Source organism: Ciconia boyciana, chromosome 1 (assembly GCF_034638445.1).
Source record: "Ciconia boyciana chromosome 1, ASM3463844v1, whole genome shotgun sequence".
Lineage (NCBI taxonomy): Eukaryota > Metazoa > Chordata > Aves > Ciconiiformes > Ciconiidae > Ciconia > Ciconia boyciana.
In genome coordinates this window covers 86565320-86586520 of record NC_132934.1, presented here as the reverse complement: position 1 = coordinate 86586520, position 21201 = coordinate 86565320, and the positions used below count along the sequence as shown (strand labels likewise).

Sequence of the window (21201 nt, the reverse complement as noted above, 5' to 3'; positions counted from 1 at the left end):
GACAGAAAGATGTAACAGGTGTTGGTGTCTAGAATCTGAAAGAGGTAGAAGACCCTCACATGACCCCTAATAAACTGTGAAACTTTGCAGCCAATAGTTAGATTGCATGAGAACGCAGGAAGAAAAAAAGAGAGAATTTCCTGTGCTGCATGAGAAACATCATACTAGTATCAATTGCCTGACTTCCCTACTATGCATTCTGAGAGCAGAAGGAAGTATATTTATTCACAGAAATGAAAATAGGGTCTAAGGATACTGGTTGACAGCTGTTTCTGTGTTTGGCGAGTAGGTGCTTCAAGACATACTGCTCCCCAAGCAGGACTTTCTTCCAGGGGCTCCTGTTATCAGCTCTAGGGGTACCTTCTGGCTAAGGATTACTTCTCAGTTCTTTTGCAAGAAAAATCTGGTGTTGATTCAGTTTTGCTTACTGGGATGAACAAAAATTAAGAGGTGGGCAGAGCCCACTGCTTTCCAGCTTGCAAGGAAGGAAGAAGAAAAGTAGATACGGGGGCAGGGCTCCAATCTGGTTGGAGCACAGAGTGAAGCTTTGTTGTTCTCAGGATCTGTCTGTATAGAGGAGATACTTACCTTCCTGTAAAATGGGCATACCTGGTGGGAGCAGCCCAATAAAAAGCCCACTGTTTCATAAGGAAATCTCCAGTTTATATCATAGGTATAGCGAGAGATTAGTAGGGTAGAAGAGAGGGTTCTTTCTTCTCTTCTGATGCTCCTCAGTTCTGCCACTTTGCATTTGCAAAGAAATGTGGTATAGGGAACTGACACACATAAAGATGTTCTTGCAGCATGGCTTTGAAGCAGGCTGCATGGGTACCACCATGGGTTGTGCAGTGAGAGTAGTTGGAAGACTCATGTGGCAGGACCCCACAGCTGAGAGGTGTATAGGGACTGTTTTCACACAGACTCACCTAAGACAGCAAGTACCATGGAGACACTGGGGCTTTCATCTCCTGGAGCAAACAACGAAGGATGTGGTTAGAAGCTTATCTCATTTTTTAAGCAGTCAGCACGAGTATTGTCTACAGTGCTAAGTAGAAGTTGGTCAGGGACTCTTTCCTGGGTCCGGTGTCAAGTGGCCACAATCCTCTACTAGGATTAGTTCCCTCTATATCATATTTCCCTTGAAGTGTGCCAAAGCAAAGCTAGAGACTGAACCAGCACTTGAGCCATGGACAGAGGTTAAGTGCTTGAGTTTGCTTATTGTGCAGTGTAGGGGTACCCACAGGGGCCCTCCCATCTCTCTCTCCTGCAGCTGAAGAGCTCCCTGATCTTCTTGACACCTGCCAGGATTCATCCCCATGGCAGCATGGGGGATCCCTCCCCATGTACATGAAGATGAGGTATATAAAGTAGGAAGTCAGCAAGAAAAGTCCTTCCTTCTAGTCTGTAAAAAACTTTATTTCTAAAAGAGTTTTCAAGACCTGGCAATACAGAGCTGTCTAGTGGGAGATCTCTTAGGAAGCAGTTGTAGTGGAGATGGCTAAGAAGACACACTAGCAAGCTCTGTGCTGGATCATCTGGACTACAAAGGAGCCTTTGCATGATTCCAGGCTTGCACATTGGTGCAGGGTAAGCAGCAAAGGAGGCAGTACAGCCCCTTTTAGAGGATGGGAAAGGAAACATGGAAAACATTTGTTAGAGACCATCTTCTGAGAAACAGAGGTGAAGCAGAGAAAGTCATAGAGGGACAGGAGAGAATGGGAATGGGTACCTCAGCTGTACTGACACAGGACTCTGGTACTACTGTCCAGCAGGTAGACACAGGGAATCTATGGGGACAGAAGATCCAGGACATCAGCAGATCTGCAGGTCACAAAAAGCTTGGTGTCTTCATCTTCATGCAGGTCTGATCTCTGCATGCCAAGAAGCCCTCCTGTCACAAACTGCTTCAAGCTCTACCTCAGGGCTTTTTAAGAGGGCTAAAACAGTGATGTTGATGTACACCATTTCTGAGGGCCCTGCTGCCAGAAACTTTGGTAGTGAGTGAGCAACAGAGATGCCATCATCTTCCTCAGCTCTAGGCACATCAGTACTAGACCTTGCTGAACCTTTCAAGCACCAGACCCAGTGGCAGCCTAAGCAGAAATTCAGAAGAGGAATTTTCTCTCAAAAGCAAAGGTGAGCTGCTAGGCCTGCCATTTGCAATTTCCTAACTATTGCTGCAGGGGAGCACTTAGGTCTTGCCGGCCTTGCCATAGCCAAAGGGATAGCCTGAGGGTAGCTCAAGGTACAGGCATGGCAGCATGTGGTGACAAGGGAGCACAGACAGGTATCATCTCCCTGGGAAGTGTCTGGTCTCTCTTGCAGCACCTGGAATCATGTCAGCTGCCTCACTGAGATCCACACATTTGGTGGATTGCAGCGAGGTGAGAGAAAAGCTGCTCCTCCAGGCAGTGGTTTAGGCCAATGGTATCTAGAAGATAAATGGGGACATGCTGAAAAGAAGGCAAGGTTGCCATCTTTTTTTGCCTGTGCCAACCTGTAACCTCATTAAGAACCAATCTGATGCCCACTGAAGGAAATAGTAAGTGAAACCAGGTCAGGGAATCATGGAAAGGTCCAATGCAATCACGGGGGCTGACAAGAGGCGTGGTACGGCAGAACTGCAGAGACAGGACTGTATGAAAGACAGATGCACATTGATTTCCTTGGAGGTCTTATCCACTGCTGCAATACAGCAAAAGGACCCTCTTCTCATACATCTGTGAAGGTTGCCAAAGCAGGTTAGGACACTACCTGTACTAATGCATGCATATTTTCTTGCATGTAAAATGATGTTATGTTTTATGGAGCGGATCATCTTGAGTGTCATCACACGGCACGTACAGGACAAGCAGGTGATCAGGCCCAGTCAGCATGGGTTTATGAAAGGCAGGTCCTGCTTGACCAACCTGATCTCCTTCTATGACAAGATGACCTGCTTAGTGGATGAGGGAAAGGCTGTGGATGTTGTTTACTTTAGTAAAGCCTTTGACACTGTTTCCCACAGCATTCTCCTGGAGAAACTGGCTGCCCATGGCTTGGATGGGTGTACTCTTTGCTGGGTAAAAAAACTGGCTGGATGGCCGGGCCCAAAATGTTGTGGTGAATGGAGATGAATCCAGTTGGTGGCCCCAGGGCTCAGTATTGGGGCCAGTTTTGTTTAATATCATTATCAATGATCTGGATGAGCTGATTGAGTGCACCCTCAGTAAGTCTGCAGACAACACCAAGTTGGGCAGGAATGTTGATCTGCTTGACTGTAGGAAGGCTCTTCAGAGGGATCTGGACAGTCTGTATTGATGGGCCAAAGCCAATTGTATGAGATTCAAGTGCCAGGTCCTGCACTTGGCTCACAACAACCCCATGCAATACTACAGGCTCGGGGAAGAGTGGCTGGAAAGCTGCCCAGCAGAGAAGGACCTGGGGGTGTTGGTTGACAGCCAGCTGAATATGAGCTGGCAGTGTGCCCAGGTAACCAAGGCGGCCAACAGCATCCTGGCTTGTATCAAAAACAGTGTGGCCAGCAGGACTAGGGAAGTGATTGTCCCCCTGTACTCGGCACTGGTGAGGCTGCACCTTGAATATTGTGTTCAGTTTTGGGCCCCTCACTACAAGAAAGACATTGAGGTGCTGGAGTGCATCCAAATAGGAGCAATGAAGGGTCTAGAGAACAAGTCTTTCAGTTTCTCAGAATTGGAATGTTTCTTTTTTTAACTTTTCTTTTGTGTTGTGGGTTTTTTTTTTCTTTTCTTGATGGTAAAGAGACTTTTGAAAGTCAAATTCCATCTCCATCTTATATTTCCTTTCTTAAATGAATAGTGAATCTCATTTAATTCCTTCCTTTCTTAGAAGTAGCTTATGACAGATCTTTAAATGTACAGTATATCTTTTGTCCTAGTTCTTCCAAACCTCCCTTTCTGTTAAAAAAAATGGGTTTATTTGAATTAGGGATACAGAATGCTATGCTGGATTTAATATGATGTCTGTTACTTCTGCTTGTATGTATAGCAGAGGTGGAAGGCATGCTTTAAATATTTAAGAGCTTCTCTATTCTCTCTGTTAGAGAGAACCCTTTGAATCTTTAGTAATTCCTTCGTCTACAATGAGCTATATTTCCCCTTTTCCCTTAAAGCTCCTTTCCTTTTTTTTCGCTGCAATTGTCCGGATTGTATTTTTTGTCTATTCCTAATTTCAGGTTTTACCTCTGTTTTCTGGGTCATGTTGTACCCCAGTGCTGCTGCAACATTAATCCTATCAAAACTCTGTTCCACTATGGATTTTAGGACTTGAGTTTTTAAGTTTAACTCAAAATCTTTTCTGTTATGAGGCTCTGGGTTTTTTTCTTCTTCTTCTCATGAGGAAGACACACTTGTGATACCAACAGCCCTTTGTGTTATCTCTCAGATTTTTCTTCTGGGGAAATATTTTTAAAAGCAGACCTGTTACCATTCTGTATAGAAGAAAAGTACTTCTTGGAAGGTAAAATGGTCAACGTACTCTACTGAAACAAGCATGGTATTCTCTTAAGACAGTGGGAAGAGTAATCTGGGCTGGTGATGCAAAGTTAAGATGCATCAACAGTATCAAGGAGGAAGGAGATAACTTGAGAATGAGGGTAAGGTGACTGGATGAAACACATTACTACAGAAAAGGAAGAAAAATGCCTAGATCTTGTCATTCTGTAATCAATGAACAGGAACCATAGCATTATAAAAAAAAGCAAATGCAATTCTAGGCTGTATCGGTTGAGAATTTGCAGTACAGATAGAGGATTATTAAGGTCACTTTACAGAGTATTTTTTACAGTAAACAATTTTGCTCATGTATAACCAAAATGATATACTAGAGTTGGAACAATACAAAGAAGGCCTTCAAGGATGATCAGAGGAATATGAAGTCCATCTTACAGTCAAAGGGTGATAAAGAGACTAACAAAAAATATCAGTCTAACAAAACAAACTTCTGCTTCCAAGTATTTTCAGACAGGTTAACACTAACCGGAACAAGGACTGTATAATGTGAAGAAAAGTATAAAGTTGCAGTGAAGACGTGTAAGACTGGATGTCACAAGGAGGCTTCTAACAATCAGAAAAATGGGGTCCTGCAATAAACTTCCAATAAAAATGATAACAGAAAGAAACTTTTCTAGTAATGACCAAGGTCATAATCACTGAAGGGAATTACTGGGCATGTTTCCTTTGGTTAACACAGTGTAGACTTGATGACTGAGGTGGTCCCCTTAAATCCCTTGCCCCATAATTCAGGAATTACCACAACAGACCTTCTGTATAAATCATACTTTTGCTGTAAAAACATAAAGAATACATAGTGGTAGATCTGGTAGAACTACAACATCCTCTGTTTCCTGGAACTATCCAGAGAAGTAAATCTGAATATGAACAAGAGAAGATAGCTGTAGAGTAGACAAAAAGACCTTACTCCATAGCGACCATGTGGCATTTTCACCTGGTATTTGACAATGGACTCTCCCCTGTGGACAGGCAAAATTTCAGATTTCCCTACACCGTGACCAACAAAATGCAAGGGAGGCAGGTCAGTGAAGGGGGAATGAGGAGTATTAATGGAATATTTATTGGTCAAGTGAGGTACAGATGGGACTCTGGCAGATAACCACTGATGAGCCTGTGCTAATCCTAAAGAGTCAAGCAAGGACAGGATGGTTTCATGAGTAGAACAGTAAATTTTCCTGACAGGTGTTCAAGTCAGGGGAGAAAAGGATCACAGTCAATGTTTATTAGATCACCTTTTACTAGTTAAACTGTTAATATAATCAAGCTGTTATTATTAATAGCAGATAACTGTTCACACAGTATGCTCAATTATTGCCTCACACGCAGACACTCACTGACAGTTACCTGTTTAGAGTAAGAGCTGGGAGGCCCATCCCAGAAGCAAAGGGTTGTCATGCCAGGGGCTTCTAACTGAGCTCAGAAAGGTCCTTTAGGGCCCATTTTTCAGCAGGTGTGTATATAATTCTTTTATCTTTATACACAGAAGTCACTGCATCCTAGGATGCGGTCTAAGTTATACAACCCACTGTGGTATCATTGTGTGCTGGTGGGCCTGACAGACTCGAGATTCTTAATGTTCTGAGTTTTTCTGTTCTTGTGGATCCACAGGACTGAGAGTCTCCAGACCTTATGTATTCTTGGAAGACTTTTACATGCTGCTTCTCAGCACCTACCTGTCCTTTCCTTGATCTGATTTCTGGTTGCTGTTTTTCCATTCACACACATAGGCACTGCTCATTCATGCAAATTCACCCAATACGGGCTTTTATGACAGAAATGCAGCACCTGAGCTGATCCATAAGCCAGCATGTGTCCCACAAGACACTCTCCTATCCCATGATTTCAGCTTGCAGCAGTAATCTTTACCTCCGACCCCTTTGGACACAGTTTTCTTGTATCTCTGTGAAATTTATACCTTATGGTTGCTGCACATTAAAACTTAGAATTTTAAAATATGTCGCTCACTGCAACATAACTAAGAGGCAAACAGCTCTTGCCTGATTGTTTTAATTCTCTCTACCACATGCTGACACAGTGTTTCCCCTCAAATGACAGGAACTGTATCCCTGCAGAGCTCTGTTTCCCACACTTTTGACTCCAGTGGCACACAGTTTTCCAATTAAAACTGGCAGAGCGCAGCAAATCTTTGTCAGTAATTTGTCCGTCTCCACCCAGCAGAGCCAGGCAGCATTCCAGTGACTGTCACCCTGCAGCTGCTTTTGCTGCCCCTTGGCTGCTTATCCCTGTCAGCCTGTCTAGCATGCTAAGGGTAGGCAGGTGAAGGAGCTACTGCCCCAACACTGTGGCAACTGTTGCTCTGTAGTGTTCAGGAAGAGCTGCTGTGCTCTCTGCTTACCAGACAGTGCCAGCAGTAAGGGCTTCTGGTAAGCTTTCAAACTACTAAGCTTACAGGTAAAAATGAATTCTTAAATATTTGTCCTACAGTGCTTAAATATTTGTCCTACAGTGCTACTGATTAAATGGATTTAATCAGAATATGAACCCTTTTGTACAGAAGGCTGTACACTATTCTAAAAGCCTCCTCCAGCTCTTAAGACCTTCAGTCCCATACGTCTATGAAAGTGGGTGAGGAAGATAAACACACACATGCACACAAACACATGTCTTGTGGTCCAAAGTTCATACAGGCTGCTTCAAAACTTGTTTTGGGGCTATATAAGTATATGTGTCTTTGAACTGCTGTTATCTTGAAACAAAACAGATGGAGCTAAGAGATGGAGCTAATACACTCAATGCTAAGGTTAAGATGGGGGTGTCTGAAGGAAAACAAGCAGTTAGGAAGGAAACCACTTTCTTCCTTACGCAGGCTGTGCTGGAGGGATTTTGAGTTTGAGAGAAATGAGATGTATCCTGTGGTTAATTTAAACCTGAGCTTTGAGAAGGATTAATCTCTGTATCTCAAACTGACAATCGTTTAAACAAACATCTGAAATGAAGTCATCTGGAGTGGTATTTACCTTTGTGAATCTTTATGTATGTATTTTTCAAAAACTTCCAAAAGCTAATAATATATTTTGTTACTCTCTTGTGGGCCCAAATGCTTTTGGAGAAGTGGCAGTCAGAAATTTTTCAACAAAAGTATGACTTGAGGAAAGTGTATTTTAAAGAAATATATATATTTGACAAAATTTGTTTTTAGGGAGGGCTCAAATGCAAGCCAATATGATTTATATTGTAAGAAAAGTTAAGATGTCATTCAGTTTCAGAATAAACTATATTTTGATCTTATGATCCATTGAATGTCTCTATCCCCAAGAGTTAAACAAATTGAAAGTAAAGTTTTAGTGACTTCTTTGAATTGTGGTCTTAGGCAGATGTTTTCGGTGCATTTTCTCTGAGACATTTTAATTTATACATGGAAATTTTGGTGGTTTCTTTTTGTGGCTATTATTTCTTTCTGTACCTTTTTCCTTAAAAAAAAAAAAAGCTTTTAATATGATTCTGTTACTTTTTTCCCCTCCAGTTTTTATTAATTCCAAGTAGTCATGAAATCAATATTTATTCAAGCCATGCATGGTAAAATTAACTTGAGGTAACTGTCCAGGATTTCATGATGAATATGCAATCAACTAATGACAGAACAACTGATCCAATGGCTTCTGAAAAGTTACATTAATGATGGTGCATTATGCTATGACCTTTGCTTCAGAGAATTGTGAGGTCATCTCTAGTTTTTAATCAAATGCCAGAATCTCAGTTCTGAAGATCAAAATGATTCTTTCAAGTTTCAACAGGAAGGAGGTGATGTGTGAATGTCTGTTTGTCCCTTTTTGTAAGATAAGGTTTCTAAACTTTTTCTCTAAATATTTAAACCTTTCATCCCTGAATTTGAAGGCACAGATAAAAAACAGTGGATCAGGTCTCTCTGGTAGCTGGCCTGCGGACCCTCAGGTTCTCCACTACCTAGCTCCTAAACTTCTCACTCTACTCACCAGCGAGTCCAGTTTGAAGTCTGCTGGCAGATCACACACAGAGAAGGAATAGAGAGCATACTCACATGAAAGCCATTGGAATGTAATAAGAAGACAGGACAGTCTGTAGTGATCAGGTGCAGGGACTGGCCAGACAAGTTTACTGCTTATGTGCAATGGCATCTTTTATACTCCCCTTCCCCATTTCTCCATTTTCTTCCATAACATGATCCTTCCCATTCCCTGTAAACATCCCATAATTCATCCTCTACATTCCCAGAATTCCATTGTTTAATCCCCAAATTCTCCTCTTCCCCCAGGCTCCCCATTTCAACTCTGTACTCCTTTATGCAGTAGTTGGTCTTTGTTTGCATTGCATTCCAAAGAGAATTGAATCACCGTGGAGTGTTTTACAACAGGGGTAATTACTAAATTAGTTATCTTAAATGGTTTTAGGAATAGGTGATTCAGAGGGATTAGGTTGCCTGAGTTCTTGATTTGTCACTGTTCTTCTGATTGCTTTCTGTGTATTTGTATAGCTGTTAGCCAGATATCCCTAACAGATTTTTACTTATTAATCTGAAGTATACGTATCCTATGAACTTAGTTGTGTCTCAGGAATCTTGATCCTTAAAAGGTTAAAAAAAATAGTTCTGAGATTTACTACTTACAATATGGAAACTCTGAATGAGCACACACTCTTGACCTTCTAGAATGTTATTGTTAGGAAACATGTTACCAAACACTTGAAAGAAACAATCACTCCTTCACTAGATCTCAGATTTGACTTATGACGCTCCATAAATGGGCAAAGAGGCTTAAATGGAGAAAGAAACCATGTCCATCTACATCTATATCTGTGTGGTGCCACACTAAAAAATGCCAAATTAGGCTACAAAACACCCCTAAATATAAGAAAATCATCAAAAGCACAAAAATTCTCATCAGCCATTTTCTGAAATCAAAACACTACTGTGGACCTCCTGGGGATGCAGTGGAATCAGCTGTGCCCAAAAATGCCAGGGAAGGGGTGGCACCTCATGGATGCAAACTTCCTTCTGAAGGAACACGGATACTCGCCCAAGGACAGCTGTGCTCCAAAAAGCCAGTAAGCATGAGGTAGCCAGTGGCGTTGGACTCTCTTCCCGAGCTACTTGGGTATGGTGGAGGAGCTAGCAGTACCCAAAAGCGCCAGGCTGTGACATAACATACCCTGCAAATGTTGGAAAATTCCAGACAACACTTGACAACAGGGGTTCCAGATCCCTTCCTTCTGCCACCCCAAAGCCATTAAGGGTGGCTAAGCCAGGAAACAACATCAAATCCCTAAAGTTGTTCAAAGACAGTGAAGCACACTCATGCTGAAAGGGGACCTTGGCATCTCACATTTGAACACCCAGAGGTGGGTTCACTATACAGAAGCATTTCGACATGAATGTGAACCTCAGTACAGGCCAAGAAGTGCACAAAACCATTGCCAGCTGGCTGGTGGTCCTGACACCTTTTCTATGTCTCCTGAAGGCCACTGTGGAGATAGCTGTGCCCCAAAACACTCTGACTTCTCCTTCAGGTACCCACATGCTGCTATGGTATATGCATGCCAGAAAACACCACAAAATTCCCATAAAACACACCAAATCCCTTGAAGAAGCTTGCCAGACAGCTGTCTTGCTGAATATTGAGTGGGGACAGGAAAGACCATTACCATGACCAACCCCTACCATGGCTGCCAGTAGTCTTGAATACAATATAAAGGGAAATCCTCCTCAGGATGTACTTTTTGTCCTTCTGATTTGTGGAGAATGGATGAATTGACAGCACTGCTATGTGTAGCCCATATTGTCCATTTTTGGTGAACTGTGTGGATCATGTGGCAGGATCTTTGAAAGGGAAGCCACGAACCTCCTGTAAGTTCTTCATTGTTCTGAACCCAAGGCCTTAATTTCACCAGAAAGTTCACACATCTCTTTCTGCGCCCCCCCCCCCACATACACAGAAAAGCAGTATAGGCATGCACATGGGGCTGCTGATGCTGGCTGTGCCAGAGACTGGGCCAAACCTATACTTGCATGTTCATATTGACTTGAAACAGCCTTCTATAGGGTCAAGGAAGGAGAGCACTATGCCCTGTAGTGCTGGAGGCTATGCTGTCTTCACACCTCATACATGGAGAAAGTGAGACACAGAAATTCACCACGCAAAAAAGGAACCATGGTTCCAAGTTGTCATTAAAACATGCTGTGACCTGGGTTAATTGACAATGATAGATAAGTGTCTAAAATTGTGAAACAGAAATAAAACCAACAAACACAAATGGAAAAATTAAGAACAACTGTTTTTCAAGGTTGACTTTCCATAAACGTGTAATAGTGTGTCTTTGGAGTTCTGTGGTAATAATTAACAAAGTAACGTTTTATGACAGTTGTTACAAGTCGCAGTCCATACTGGAACCTCTTCAGGGTCACAGCTAAAATCACACTAAAGGAGCATCTAGCCTGAAGTGAGTAGCGTTGTTAACACAGTCACAGTGTCTAGGTTTCTACATGATTCAAGCAAACATTCAGGATGTGTTAAGGATGACAGGAAATTACTTTGCATAAGTAATTTTGAAGTGTATTTCAGAAACTGGAGGAAGCCTTTTCCCAGATAAACTCCGCAGGCTAGAGTTCCAGCAGGAATTATTCTGAGATGAAAAGTTTTACTAGAGCATGATTGTACATCTGTTCTTCAGGATTTTTTTCCCTAGGTATCAAAGGAAGATTCAGAAAGAGTGAGATTGCAAATAACTCAGTTCTAGCTTAAGAAAGTGATTTCAGATGGTGATGCTAGGGCTGCAAATCAGTCAATAATCAACTTTCTACTGCTGTTCGCAATATTTGCATGTTTTCTTCCTTCAGTGCTGGTGGTTGATTATTGCTAATATTTTAATTCTGTTTTCTTTTGTAATTACATTAGGAGTGTGTGAGTGAATCCTACTTGTACAGGAGAAATACAGAAAAACCACAATTATATCTGGTACTGTAGGAAAAAAAATACATTTAAAGGAAGTCAAAGGAGAGGGAAGGAAGATTACAAAAAAAGATCTGAGCATCCCTTCATGCTCACTGTCCTAGCACAAGATCTTCTTGCAAAAATTATCATCACTACACCATAAAATTGTTCTGTGTGAGTTTGTGTAGGGTGTAGGTGCAAAAATAGTTACCAGAAAACAGCAGGTAGAAGAACTGAAAACTACATGCTTAGAGGTATCATGAGAATGTCTCCCAACAACTCATACACTCCAGAGACCAGTGGTACTGTTGAATCCACAGGAACTGATAAACTGAGGACATGAGAAGACTGCTGAATGGGTGCACAGTCACCAGCACACACTGGTGTCAACAGTAGGTTGAATAGCTCAGAGCACAGTGAAGGATACAATAGCTGTTGTATCCAAAGACCAGAAGTTTATATACAAATATAGGTATACGTATGTACACATATACATATATATGTATATTTGATGAGAGAATGGATCCCTTTAGGAATTTTCTGAACACAGACCTAAAAGCTGTTGCACAGCTGTTGAATAAACAGCTGGGGCTGGTCTCTCAGCCATTATTCTGACCAGGTTACTATGAGTGAGCATGTATATGGGGATGTGTGTGAGTGTGTGTATGTGAGACAGAAAGACAGAGAGAGGGAACTGTGTAAGGAGGTAAGTGTATGTACTAAAGTGAATAGCTATCTACTAATGAAAAATTTATTCTAATAAAAAAGCAGCTTAATTAATAAAAGAAGTTAAAGTAAATATTGTTTGTGGTCTGGGTTTCTCTGTGGCATAATCTTCTGTCAAGGAAAGTGGAATTTGCAATAATCCTAATGTCACATATGTTGATGTACAGAAGAAGAAAATCTGTTCAAGAGTTTTAAATGCCCCTATTATGTATGTGTGATTGAATCCTTAAATTTTCAAGTTTGGAGAATAGAAGAATGCCTATATCTTTTCAGGGAAATAATTTCAGCACTGCAAATTTGGGCATCAAGTACGATTATTCACTTTTGACTAATCTTTTGAGGTTTTTATATTTTAATATTATATACCACATATATTAGGCATATTTGCAAGATGTTGTCTTAAAATTCTTTATCACCTTTCACAAGTACCATCTGTGTATAGGCATTTATCAAACTAAAATCAGGATGATAGTACTGCTCTTAAGATACATACCCAGATAAAGACAAAGTTGTGGATCTCTGGAAAGCCTCAAAGATGCAATAGGATTTTCTGTTTCTCTTAGCTCAGGAAAGAATGCTTCTATTGTAAAAGCCCAATCAGTAATCGCAAGGATGCAAACTACAGTGAACGGCTGTTTGCATATCCTGTTTGGATCATTTAACTCTTTCTATGCCTAACCTGTGTATCATCTTTCTGTACAACTCCATCTTGTGCCTAGAAAGAAGGCAATAAAAAAATTAGGAATTCATTGCAAGCTGTGCCAGTTAAACTGCATCTGCTTTGTAACTGCTGCCTGGACAGTCTACAAAAGGAAAACTGAGTGTCATACACCTAGAATAGAGCTGACCTAGCTAATATCAATAACCAAGGCTCTGGTAGTTGTATGAAATTGATTTGGTAAAGCAAAGTGATAGGATCTCCATAGGGAAATGATAACCCATGTACAAAGAACACCTAGGGCTGTTCTACAGAAAAATGTAGGCCAAGGGAGTATAGCCCAAACATGAGCATGACATCAGATTCCCAGGAAGACACTTCAGCTCCTATGTGTAGGATTGCATCTGGGTTTTTTTTTTCCCCCCATTTCTATTGGATTTTTTCCAGTAACTGTTTCATGTAAACTTGATAATCCACGGATGGAAAAGGAGCTAGAAACAAGGACTCTGCTCTCTTAGCTCAGGACACTTAATATTTTAAGCGGCAGTCGCTTTCTCTTTTGTGTCCAATTAGTATTATACTAGGAAGCATCTCCACCAAGCGAGTGGAGAGAACCTGCTACTTGCCCAACCCCCTTCACACTTACAGCCTAGTAATATCTTGCTGGTATGTTTGTTTGCATGTTATCAGGTTGCACAAGACACTAAATCCAGGCTCTCTTCCTTGAAGAAGTATTCTAGGTAGTAGACAAGGAAAGGGAGAACTACATTCCTCTCCTACTAACCCTTAATGAAAATAAGGCAGCTGTGGTTAGATCTTTGAAACTGCTCAACTCTATTGATTTATGCTGCATGTGGGCAGGGCAAAAATAATGTATGGCAAAGGTATATGCTGCTTTACCTACGGTTTTTGTTTTTATTCCACCAGAATTCAAGTCAGAAATAGTATAGAGTGGCTTTCTTACAACATGTTATATAAAGGAAATAGCAAGGGTTAAGTCCTCTTCTGGCTTGCAGAAATAGCATTGTTGTTGCTCCTAACAGAGTGACAATGACTTATCTTTATATTTGACACTACCGTTGTTTAGGATGAGTTAGTGGTGGCAAGTCACAAAAATGTAAAGAAGTGCAACAATAACCAGGGAAAAGTTACTCCTCAAGAATAGCAAACCTGCTTGCATAATGATGCCCATACATGAGACTGGTAATACTGTTTCTCAAGTTAATTCCTCCGTAGTCTTCTCCTAAATATGTAGCTATCTGTAGTATCTGTAGCCCCGGTATCTCTGATTTCTTACTGTGGTCAGAGAGCAGGCGCGTACTACAGTTCATAAGTGTTTTGATCAACCTGCTAGTAAAGATGAACTACACCAGATAACAGCAGTTATAACAGTCATCTTATTTTAAAAATTCTCAAAGTCACTGTTGTCAGGAAACCTTGAAAAAATAGTCTGTGAAAAATCCACACAGATACCATATGCCTGTAAATTTGGATATGAGATGCAGAACACTTTAATCCATAACACGGTGTTATTTGATGAAACAATTACAGGACTAAGCACAGTTTACTTTTATTTAATCATAAAAAATTTTCTGTACAAATGCAAAAACTAAAATTATTCAAACTTAGGAAATTACCTATAAAATGTCTGAAACTGTATGTAAATATAGTGTGAAACTATAAAACCATTTACAGTAAGAACTTACATTCAAACCAAATAATTATTCAGTTAACTATACAAAGGAGTTTCAAAACAATTTGAAAGATTATCTTACACTCAGTTATTCATTACAATATTGGATACATTAAAAAGTATGTATGAAGTTTCAAGTCAGCCACTTAACCCTTGAGACTCATTTGTGTTTAATGAGCACAGAAATATACAAAATTCTGTCTCATTTATGGTGTAACTATAAGACTAAGCTACTCTGCTAAAAAATGTTAGACATAAAACCTGTGACTTCCTCAAAAATACAGTAATAATTGTTTTCAAATATGCAGGGAAAATCCATATGTATGTGAAATTTTTCTATAATTCAATGTCCTTCTCTTACCTTCTTGCTTCCTAAGAAAGGCTATATTGTTCTTCTAGCAACTGGAACATGTATGAACATGTTGCCCCCTCTGCTTCTTTTCCAGAAGATGACCCAGTTTTGCCATAAAAGACACAATCCATTGAGAAATAATATAGGCTATTCGTATAATGTGTCCTTATGCTCCTGCCTCTGGTTGGAAGGAATATGTCAAACAGTGAAGACTTTGATGATCCTGCCTGTCCAGGAGTTGAAAAATGTGATGACCTCCAACATAAATGGTGAAGAAACATGTACTCAGATGCTGAGAAAAAAACAATACAGATGATTAAGGAAAGCTCCACCAGTTAATTAATTCATTCCTTTTGTATTGCTGGTCTCTTGTACTCATAACCAGTTATAAAATAGTCTACTTTTTTCCTTCAGTTTTTCTCTGACCCTTCTGCTCTCTGTGTCCTGCACTTAGTATGTGTCATGTTTGTCGTCCTTTCAACTCTTTCCCCATTTTAGAGGGTGCAAGTTACTTCATGCCTTATTCTTAAGCAGTGGGATCTTCTTAGGCTTTGTTCAAAGAATGTTGGAAAGGAATTTGGTAGCTAATTCTTCTTATACCATTAAGGCTGATGTCTGTCACTTCAGCTTTTCAAACCTGAGTGTATACATAACAATGAAGAATTTTAAATTTAGAAGCCGTACAAAACTGATTTCTGCAGGAAATAGGTTTGGCAAAATATGTACTTTCAGGACAACTTTTCACACAAACACACACACACAGAAGCCAAGATGTGTTAAAATGAACATTTTTACTGGGAAAGTTGAAGTTTTCTATTCAGGTCTCTTTTTCTGTCCTTTAAAATAAGTGATCTAGGAATCCATATGAATGTAACATATACTTGTAGATACACCCTTACTGGATTGTGTTTCAACAAACTGTGTTTTGATGGCAACTCCTTTTAGCAGAAATTTTCTTCATTTTTGGAGGAAATGATGTTAACTGCCTCTGGGCTTTCACAAACACATATATACCATCAAAATAAACTGGAATTTCTGTCCATGCTGTATTTTAGATTCATTCAACACATATCTTTGCAATAACTTGAAGATAATAGAAATCCCATTTTTCATCTCTGACCTTAGTGTAGCATTCCAGGTGTCAAAAAAGAAAGCAAATAATTCTATTTCATAGGATAGAGGAAAATAATTCAAATGCTAAGTGTAGGTATCATCATTTTAACTCCCTAAGGCAAGTGAGGGGACACCATGGAGGGGCAGAGGATAGACCGAACCTCCCCACATGTGTGTTTCATGGTGCTAAGCTGGGAACCACCATTTTTCACAGATGGTGACAATGCCACATCATGGTGTCATTGCCATGTCCTGAATTTTCACCAGCTCTATTAAATGCCATACAAAATTCTTCTGCAAGCCACTGCTGTCACCTGTGGAACAGTTTATGTCATAAGAGGAAGAAAGACTCCAACAGAAATAATTTTTTAACTTGGTATTTTTAAATCTTTTAAAAAACCCAATTCTGGCACAAACTCAGTTTAAATACAGATACATTGCTTCAAACAGATTGATTGTGTCAACATCAAAACCGGATATTTTAAATCAGGCTCAAGCCATATATATTTCAGGGATGATCACTTTAAAAGAATGTAAACTCCCACTGCAACTGAAAAGGATCATAAAGTTCCAGTCCTAACATAACAATAATGTGCTGAATTTTGGACTCTGCCAAATTATGTGATTTGTCCAGGAATTGTAATTTATTTCTAAAGCTGAAGGAATTTCTGTGTAGAAAAAAATTACAGGACACAGCTTGTCAAAATTGAGACACTGCATGGAGATGTGCAGTTTCTAGAAACTTTTAAAGAGAATTTCAAGCCATATATTTAAACATGGGTGAACTATTTTCTCAATAATACTAATTAATTAATTTTAATATTTTAGTAATGTAATGATATTTGACAATATTTAAATGACACAAATCCATGCTTCTGATTTGAGGAATCTATTCTCCATAACAAAACCCAAAATCTTGACCTTTTGGTTTATTCTTCAGAAAAGTCTGATATTAAGGAAATTCTTTTTCCTATTAGCTCTAATCACAGGATTTTGGAGAGTCTTCCAATGTATCTTTCTGTTGGGAACACAGACACTGATTACTAGTTCAGCAACAGCAGGAAGCTCAAAAGGCTGTGTCATTCTTTACTGAATCATACTGGAATCTTAAAGATGCTTTTAGAATCAATAAATATTTTTCTACTTATAGAATCAACAAGCAATTGAAAATGATCCATAAGAAATTCCTCAGTTCTTGGGAATTCCTTAGCATCCTCATTATGTGCTTGTATTAACCAGAAACAGCCTTCAGGCTTCATATTCACATATAAAATTTGAGCATGCCTGTGCTTAAGCAGTTCTGTTCTGTTAGAATCATGAGAGTTTGATTTGTAACTTAAACCATGTCAAGTGATTACATTATTGTCTGAGTCTTGGCCTTATTTTTCTGCTGTCTTAGAGAGACAGTAGTGATTTCCAAAGAAAGTACAGCAAGTACAGTACTTATATTCTGCAGGAAATCATCTTTTAAAATAGGAGAGAACTTACAGAATTCTTCATTACAAGGATCACATCCAAGTAAAGCAAATTCCTGAGTTCTTCATGATTCCAGGTCAGGGCCATAATCTACTCATTCATGCTCCTATTATTTTATACCTCTGGTGACTTCAATTTAATTAATTTGGATCTAAACAAGAAGCCAGCATCTTTTACATGGATCTAGTTCTGACATGACAGTTTGCATGGTTAAAATTCCTAGCTGGCAGCTCTCAAAATTTGGGGTTGTTCCAGATTGAGACCATAGAGTGTCCTGCAGGACAGGCAGCTATTACAGCTATACATATGGCTTTCCCAAAGCTTAAAGGTAAAAAAATGTTGGATAAAATGAGAACCAAAGAAATAAAATATGTAACGTAGAGGATAAGGAAGGAAAAGACTGACTTGATGGCACCAATATGGGCCTCTAAGCTGGGATCCCTGAAGCCAGTTGCATTATTTTGCATGTCTGGTGTGTATCCACAGAGGCCTAATCAGCAGGATACTTGAAACAACAAACACGGTTAAAGGCAAAGCTATACCAGCATTACAGAGAAGAATCAATAAAATCAAACTAGCTTTCATTGTGACTCTCCTTTCTGAAGAGTTTGTCATGGTTAAAGGAGCAGTGAAGTTGTCATGCACATTGTAGATATACCAGGTGAAAGGAAGAGAGGTTGCAAAGGAGAAAAGAGATGATGTTATCAGCATCCAGGGCATGAGACTGGAAATTCTTTGCTTTAACCAGATGAAGAAAGACTGAGTAAAACTAGCAACCTTGGTACAATAAAAGACACTAAGCCAGGCAGCAAACCAGAGGCTGGAGTAGTTCAGAAACATAAAAACTGTCTTGAAAATTACAAACAAATTTTCTTTATAATAGGAGGTTTCACAAAACAGACTTAGGAACAAATCCAGCATCATCCAGGACTGCAAAAAGAATCCGGATAAACTCAGAAAGATCATAATCATATCATATGAGGACAATATTTTTCTCCTGATGCAGCTAGTTGAACTGACAGCCAAGATGGGTCCATTTCCTAGAAGTCCTGCCACGGATTCAGTCATAGAAATTGTTAGAAAAAGGAGAGAAAATAATGTGGACATAGTAACTCAAGACCTCACAATTTTTACTCAGCTTTTCATAGGCTCCTGAAAGCCTTAGATTTGCAGGGCAATGCCAATCCCAACTAGCTGTTATAAGCACATGCTCACCTGTTTATCTCAGAGGAAGAAATATCATAGCAAGCAATTTAAAATTTATGTTATTTTACACTTTTTTTAATGATTAATAGCTCAGCTGCTTTCTCTAAGCATGCAGATTGGATAAAGATTCAATTACGGTCTCTTCAATTCAGAGAAAGGATTTGCATTTAAAGGGCTTAGATGCATTTTTAAAAATGTATTGTAATCCAGTTTTCACAGAACCCTCTGCATTTATGTGTGTAAAGATGGAGAAGAGTTTCAAATGTGTGTATTCTCTCTTGTGCTAGGATTGGGCCCCATGCTAGGATTGGCCCCCATCTGGGGGTAGAGAAAAATCATTTCAATATCAGAAAGTGCAAGAAATATAAGATACTTTCAGAAAATACATAGTGAACTAAATTTTGTACACAAATGCCTAAAGTCTCATAAACCTGTTTGAGGAGCCTGATCTGATTTTGATGTCTGGCCATCATGCAGTTAACATTCTTCCTCTTCCCTCACTCCTACAACTGTTTGGCAAGCATTCTTACTGTGGGTCCTAGGTTTGCAGAAAACACATTCATAGCTTGGCTACTATATGCTTGATTTTTCCTAACAAAACAAAGGATTCAGACCTTGGTTCAACTCCACTTATGGACTTGGAATAGCTAGTGTTTTCTAAGGAGAGCATCCCATTCATCAGGGAACTGGATGCCTTAGTACACTTGTTTTACAGTCTTCCCCTGCCTCCCCCTCAGTCTATGGTGTTTCGTTTATGTATTGACCAGTCAGAAGTGCTAGCCACTAAGCATTAAAGTTCTGCAGCCAGCAGCCTAACTACACCTTTAAGGGCCAATCACACCAAAGCCAACTGAAGAAGGTATGGTTTACACTGATTGGCAGCTCATTCCTACCAGCTAATTGATGAAGCAAGCACACAATTTGCTCTTGCTGATCATCATGTCATGATGTGGATCTGATCTATTGCCTTGTTTCTTTGCTTTGACTGCTGCCAGCCCACTTCTTGTCCCTGTTTTTATTCACCCACTACACTGAAGCAGAGTGGTCTGGAGGATAGGTTATGCACCCTGGCCAGAAGAGAAGCTGGCCAAGCCTTCCAACTTTCAGGTAAATGTCCTAACTGCTATGTAGTAGAGGAGAAAGATACAGGGACCCTGCCTCATTTCCTGTGACAAAAAGGCATTGTAACTTCAGAAATTATTCGAAGGTGACATTACCATTAAGAACATGAATCTCTCTACCTTGAAAAGGTACTTCAAGGTGAATAGTACTCTGGATGGGACAGTATCTACATTTCTTTCACTCCATTGAGAGAGATTTGGGCATTTTCTTTCCTTCTCTTCCTTTGTGTCTGTTCAATGCTCACTGGGAAACCAGGTGCTTTCCTTAGCACTGGCAGAGGAAGAGGTGAGAGACCAGACATACCAACATCCTAACACTATGAAATACAGATATGGCTAGGGTTATGCAGCAGCTGAACTGGGGTTTTTACAACTACAGTTTTGAACTCCAGTGCCTGATGTCCCACTTTACATGCCTATATTTGTATTTCATATCTGTTGCCTAAACCTCTCCCTGAATTGCACAATTACCACTTCTGAGTTTATGAGAAATACAGAATCACAGAATCGTATAGGTTGGAAAAGACCTTTAAGATCATCAAGTCCAACTGCAAACTCAACACTGCCAAGTCCACCACTAAACCATGTTCCCTAAGCACCTCATCCAAACGTCTTTTAAATACCTCCAGGGATGGGGACTCAACCACTTCCTTGGGCAGCCTCCAATGCTGGACAACCCTTTCAGTGAAGTAAAATTTCCTAAGATCCAGTCTAAACCTCCCCTGGTGCAACTTGAGGCCATTTCCTCTCATCCTATCACTTGTTACCTGGGAGAAGAGACCGACCCCCACCTCTCTACAACCTCCTTTTAGGTAGTTGTAGAGAGCAATAAGGTCTCCCCTCAGCCTCCTTTTCTCCAGGCTAAACAACCCCAGTTCCTTCAGCTGCTCCTCATAAGACTTATGCTCTAGACCCTTCACCAGCTTTGTTGCTCTTCTTTGGACATGCTCTAGCACTTCAATGCCTTTCTTGTAGTGAGGGGCCCAAAACTGAACACAATATTTGAGGTGCAGCCTCACCGGTGCTGAGTACAGGGGGACAATCACTTCCCTAGTCCTGCTGGCCACACTGTTTTTGATACAAGCCAGGATGCTGTTGGACTTCTTGGCCACCTGGGCACACTGCTGGCTCATATTCAGCTGGCTGTGAACCAACACCTCCAGGTCCTTCTCTGCTGGGCAGCTATCCAGCCACTCTTCCCCAAGCCTGTAGCGTTGCATGGGGTTGTTGTGGCCCAAGTGCAGGACCATGCACTTAGCCTTGTTGAACCTCTTACAATTGGCCTCAGCCCATTGATCCAGCCTATCCAGGTCCCTCTGTAGAGCCTTCCTCCCTTCAAGCAGATCAACACTCCTGCCCAACTTGGTGCTGTCTGCAAACTTACTGAGGGTGCGCTTGATC

At 40.3% G+C, this 21201-nt stretch overlaps 1 protein-coding gene across 1 annotated transcript; it reads right to left on the bottom strand.

Moving 5' to 3' along the window:
- Window positions 1–17646: 17646 nt before the first annotated feature.
- LOC140646634 (taste receptor type 2 member 40-like) lies at window positions 17647–18580 on the bottom strand. The gene is given in 2 exon segments (XM_072850892.1): window positions 17647–17941; window positions 17943–18580. Coding segments are annotated over 2 exon segments (933 nt in total).
- Between the last annotated feature and the right edge of the window lie 2621 nt (window positions 18581–21201).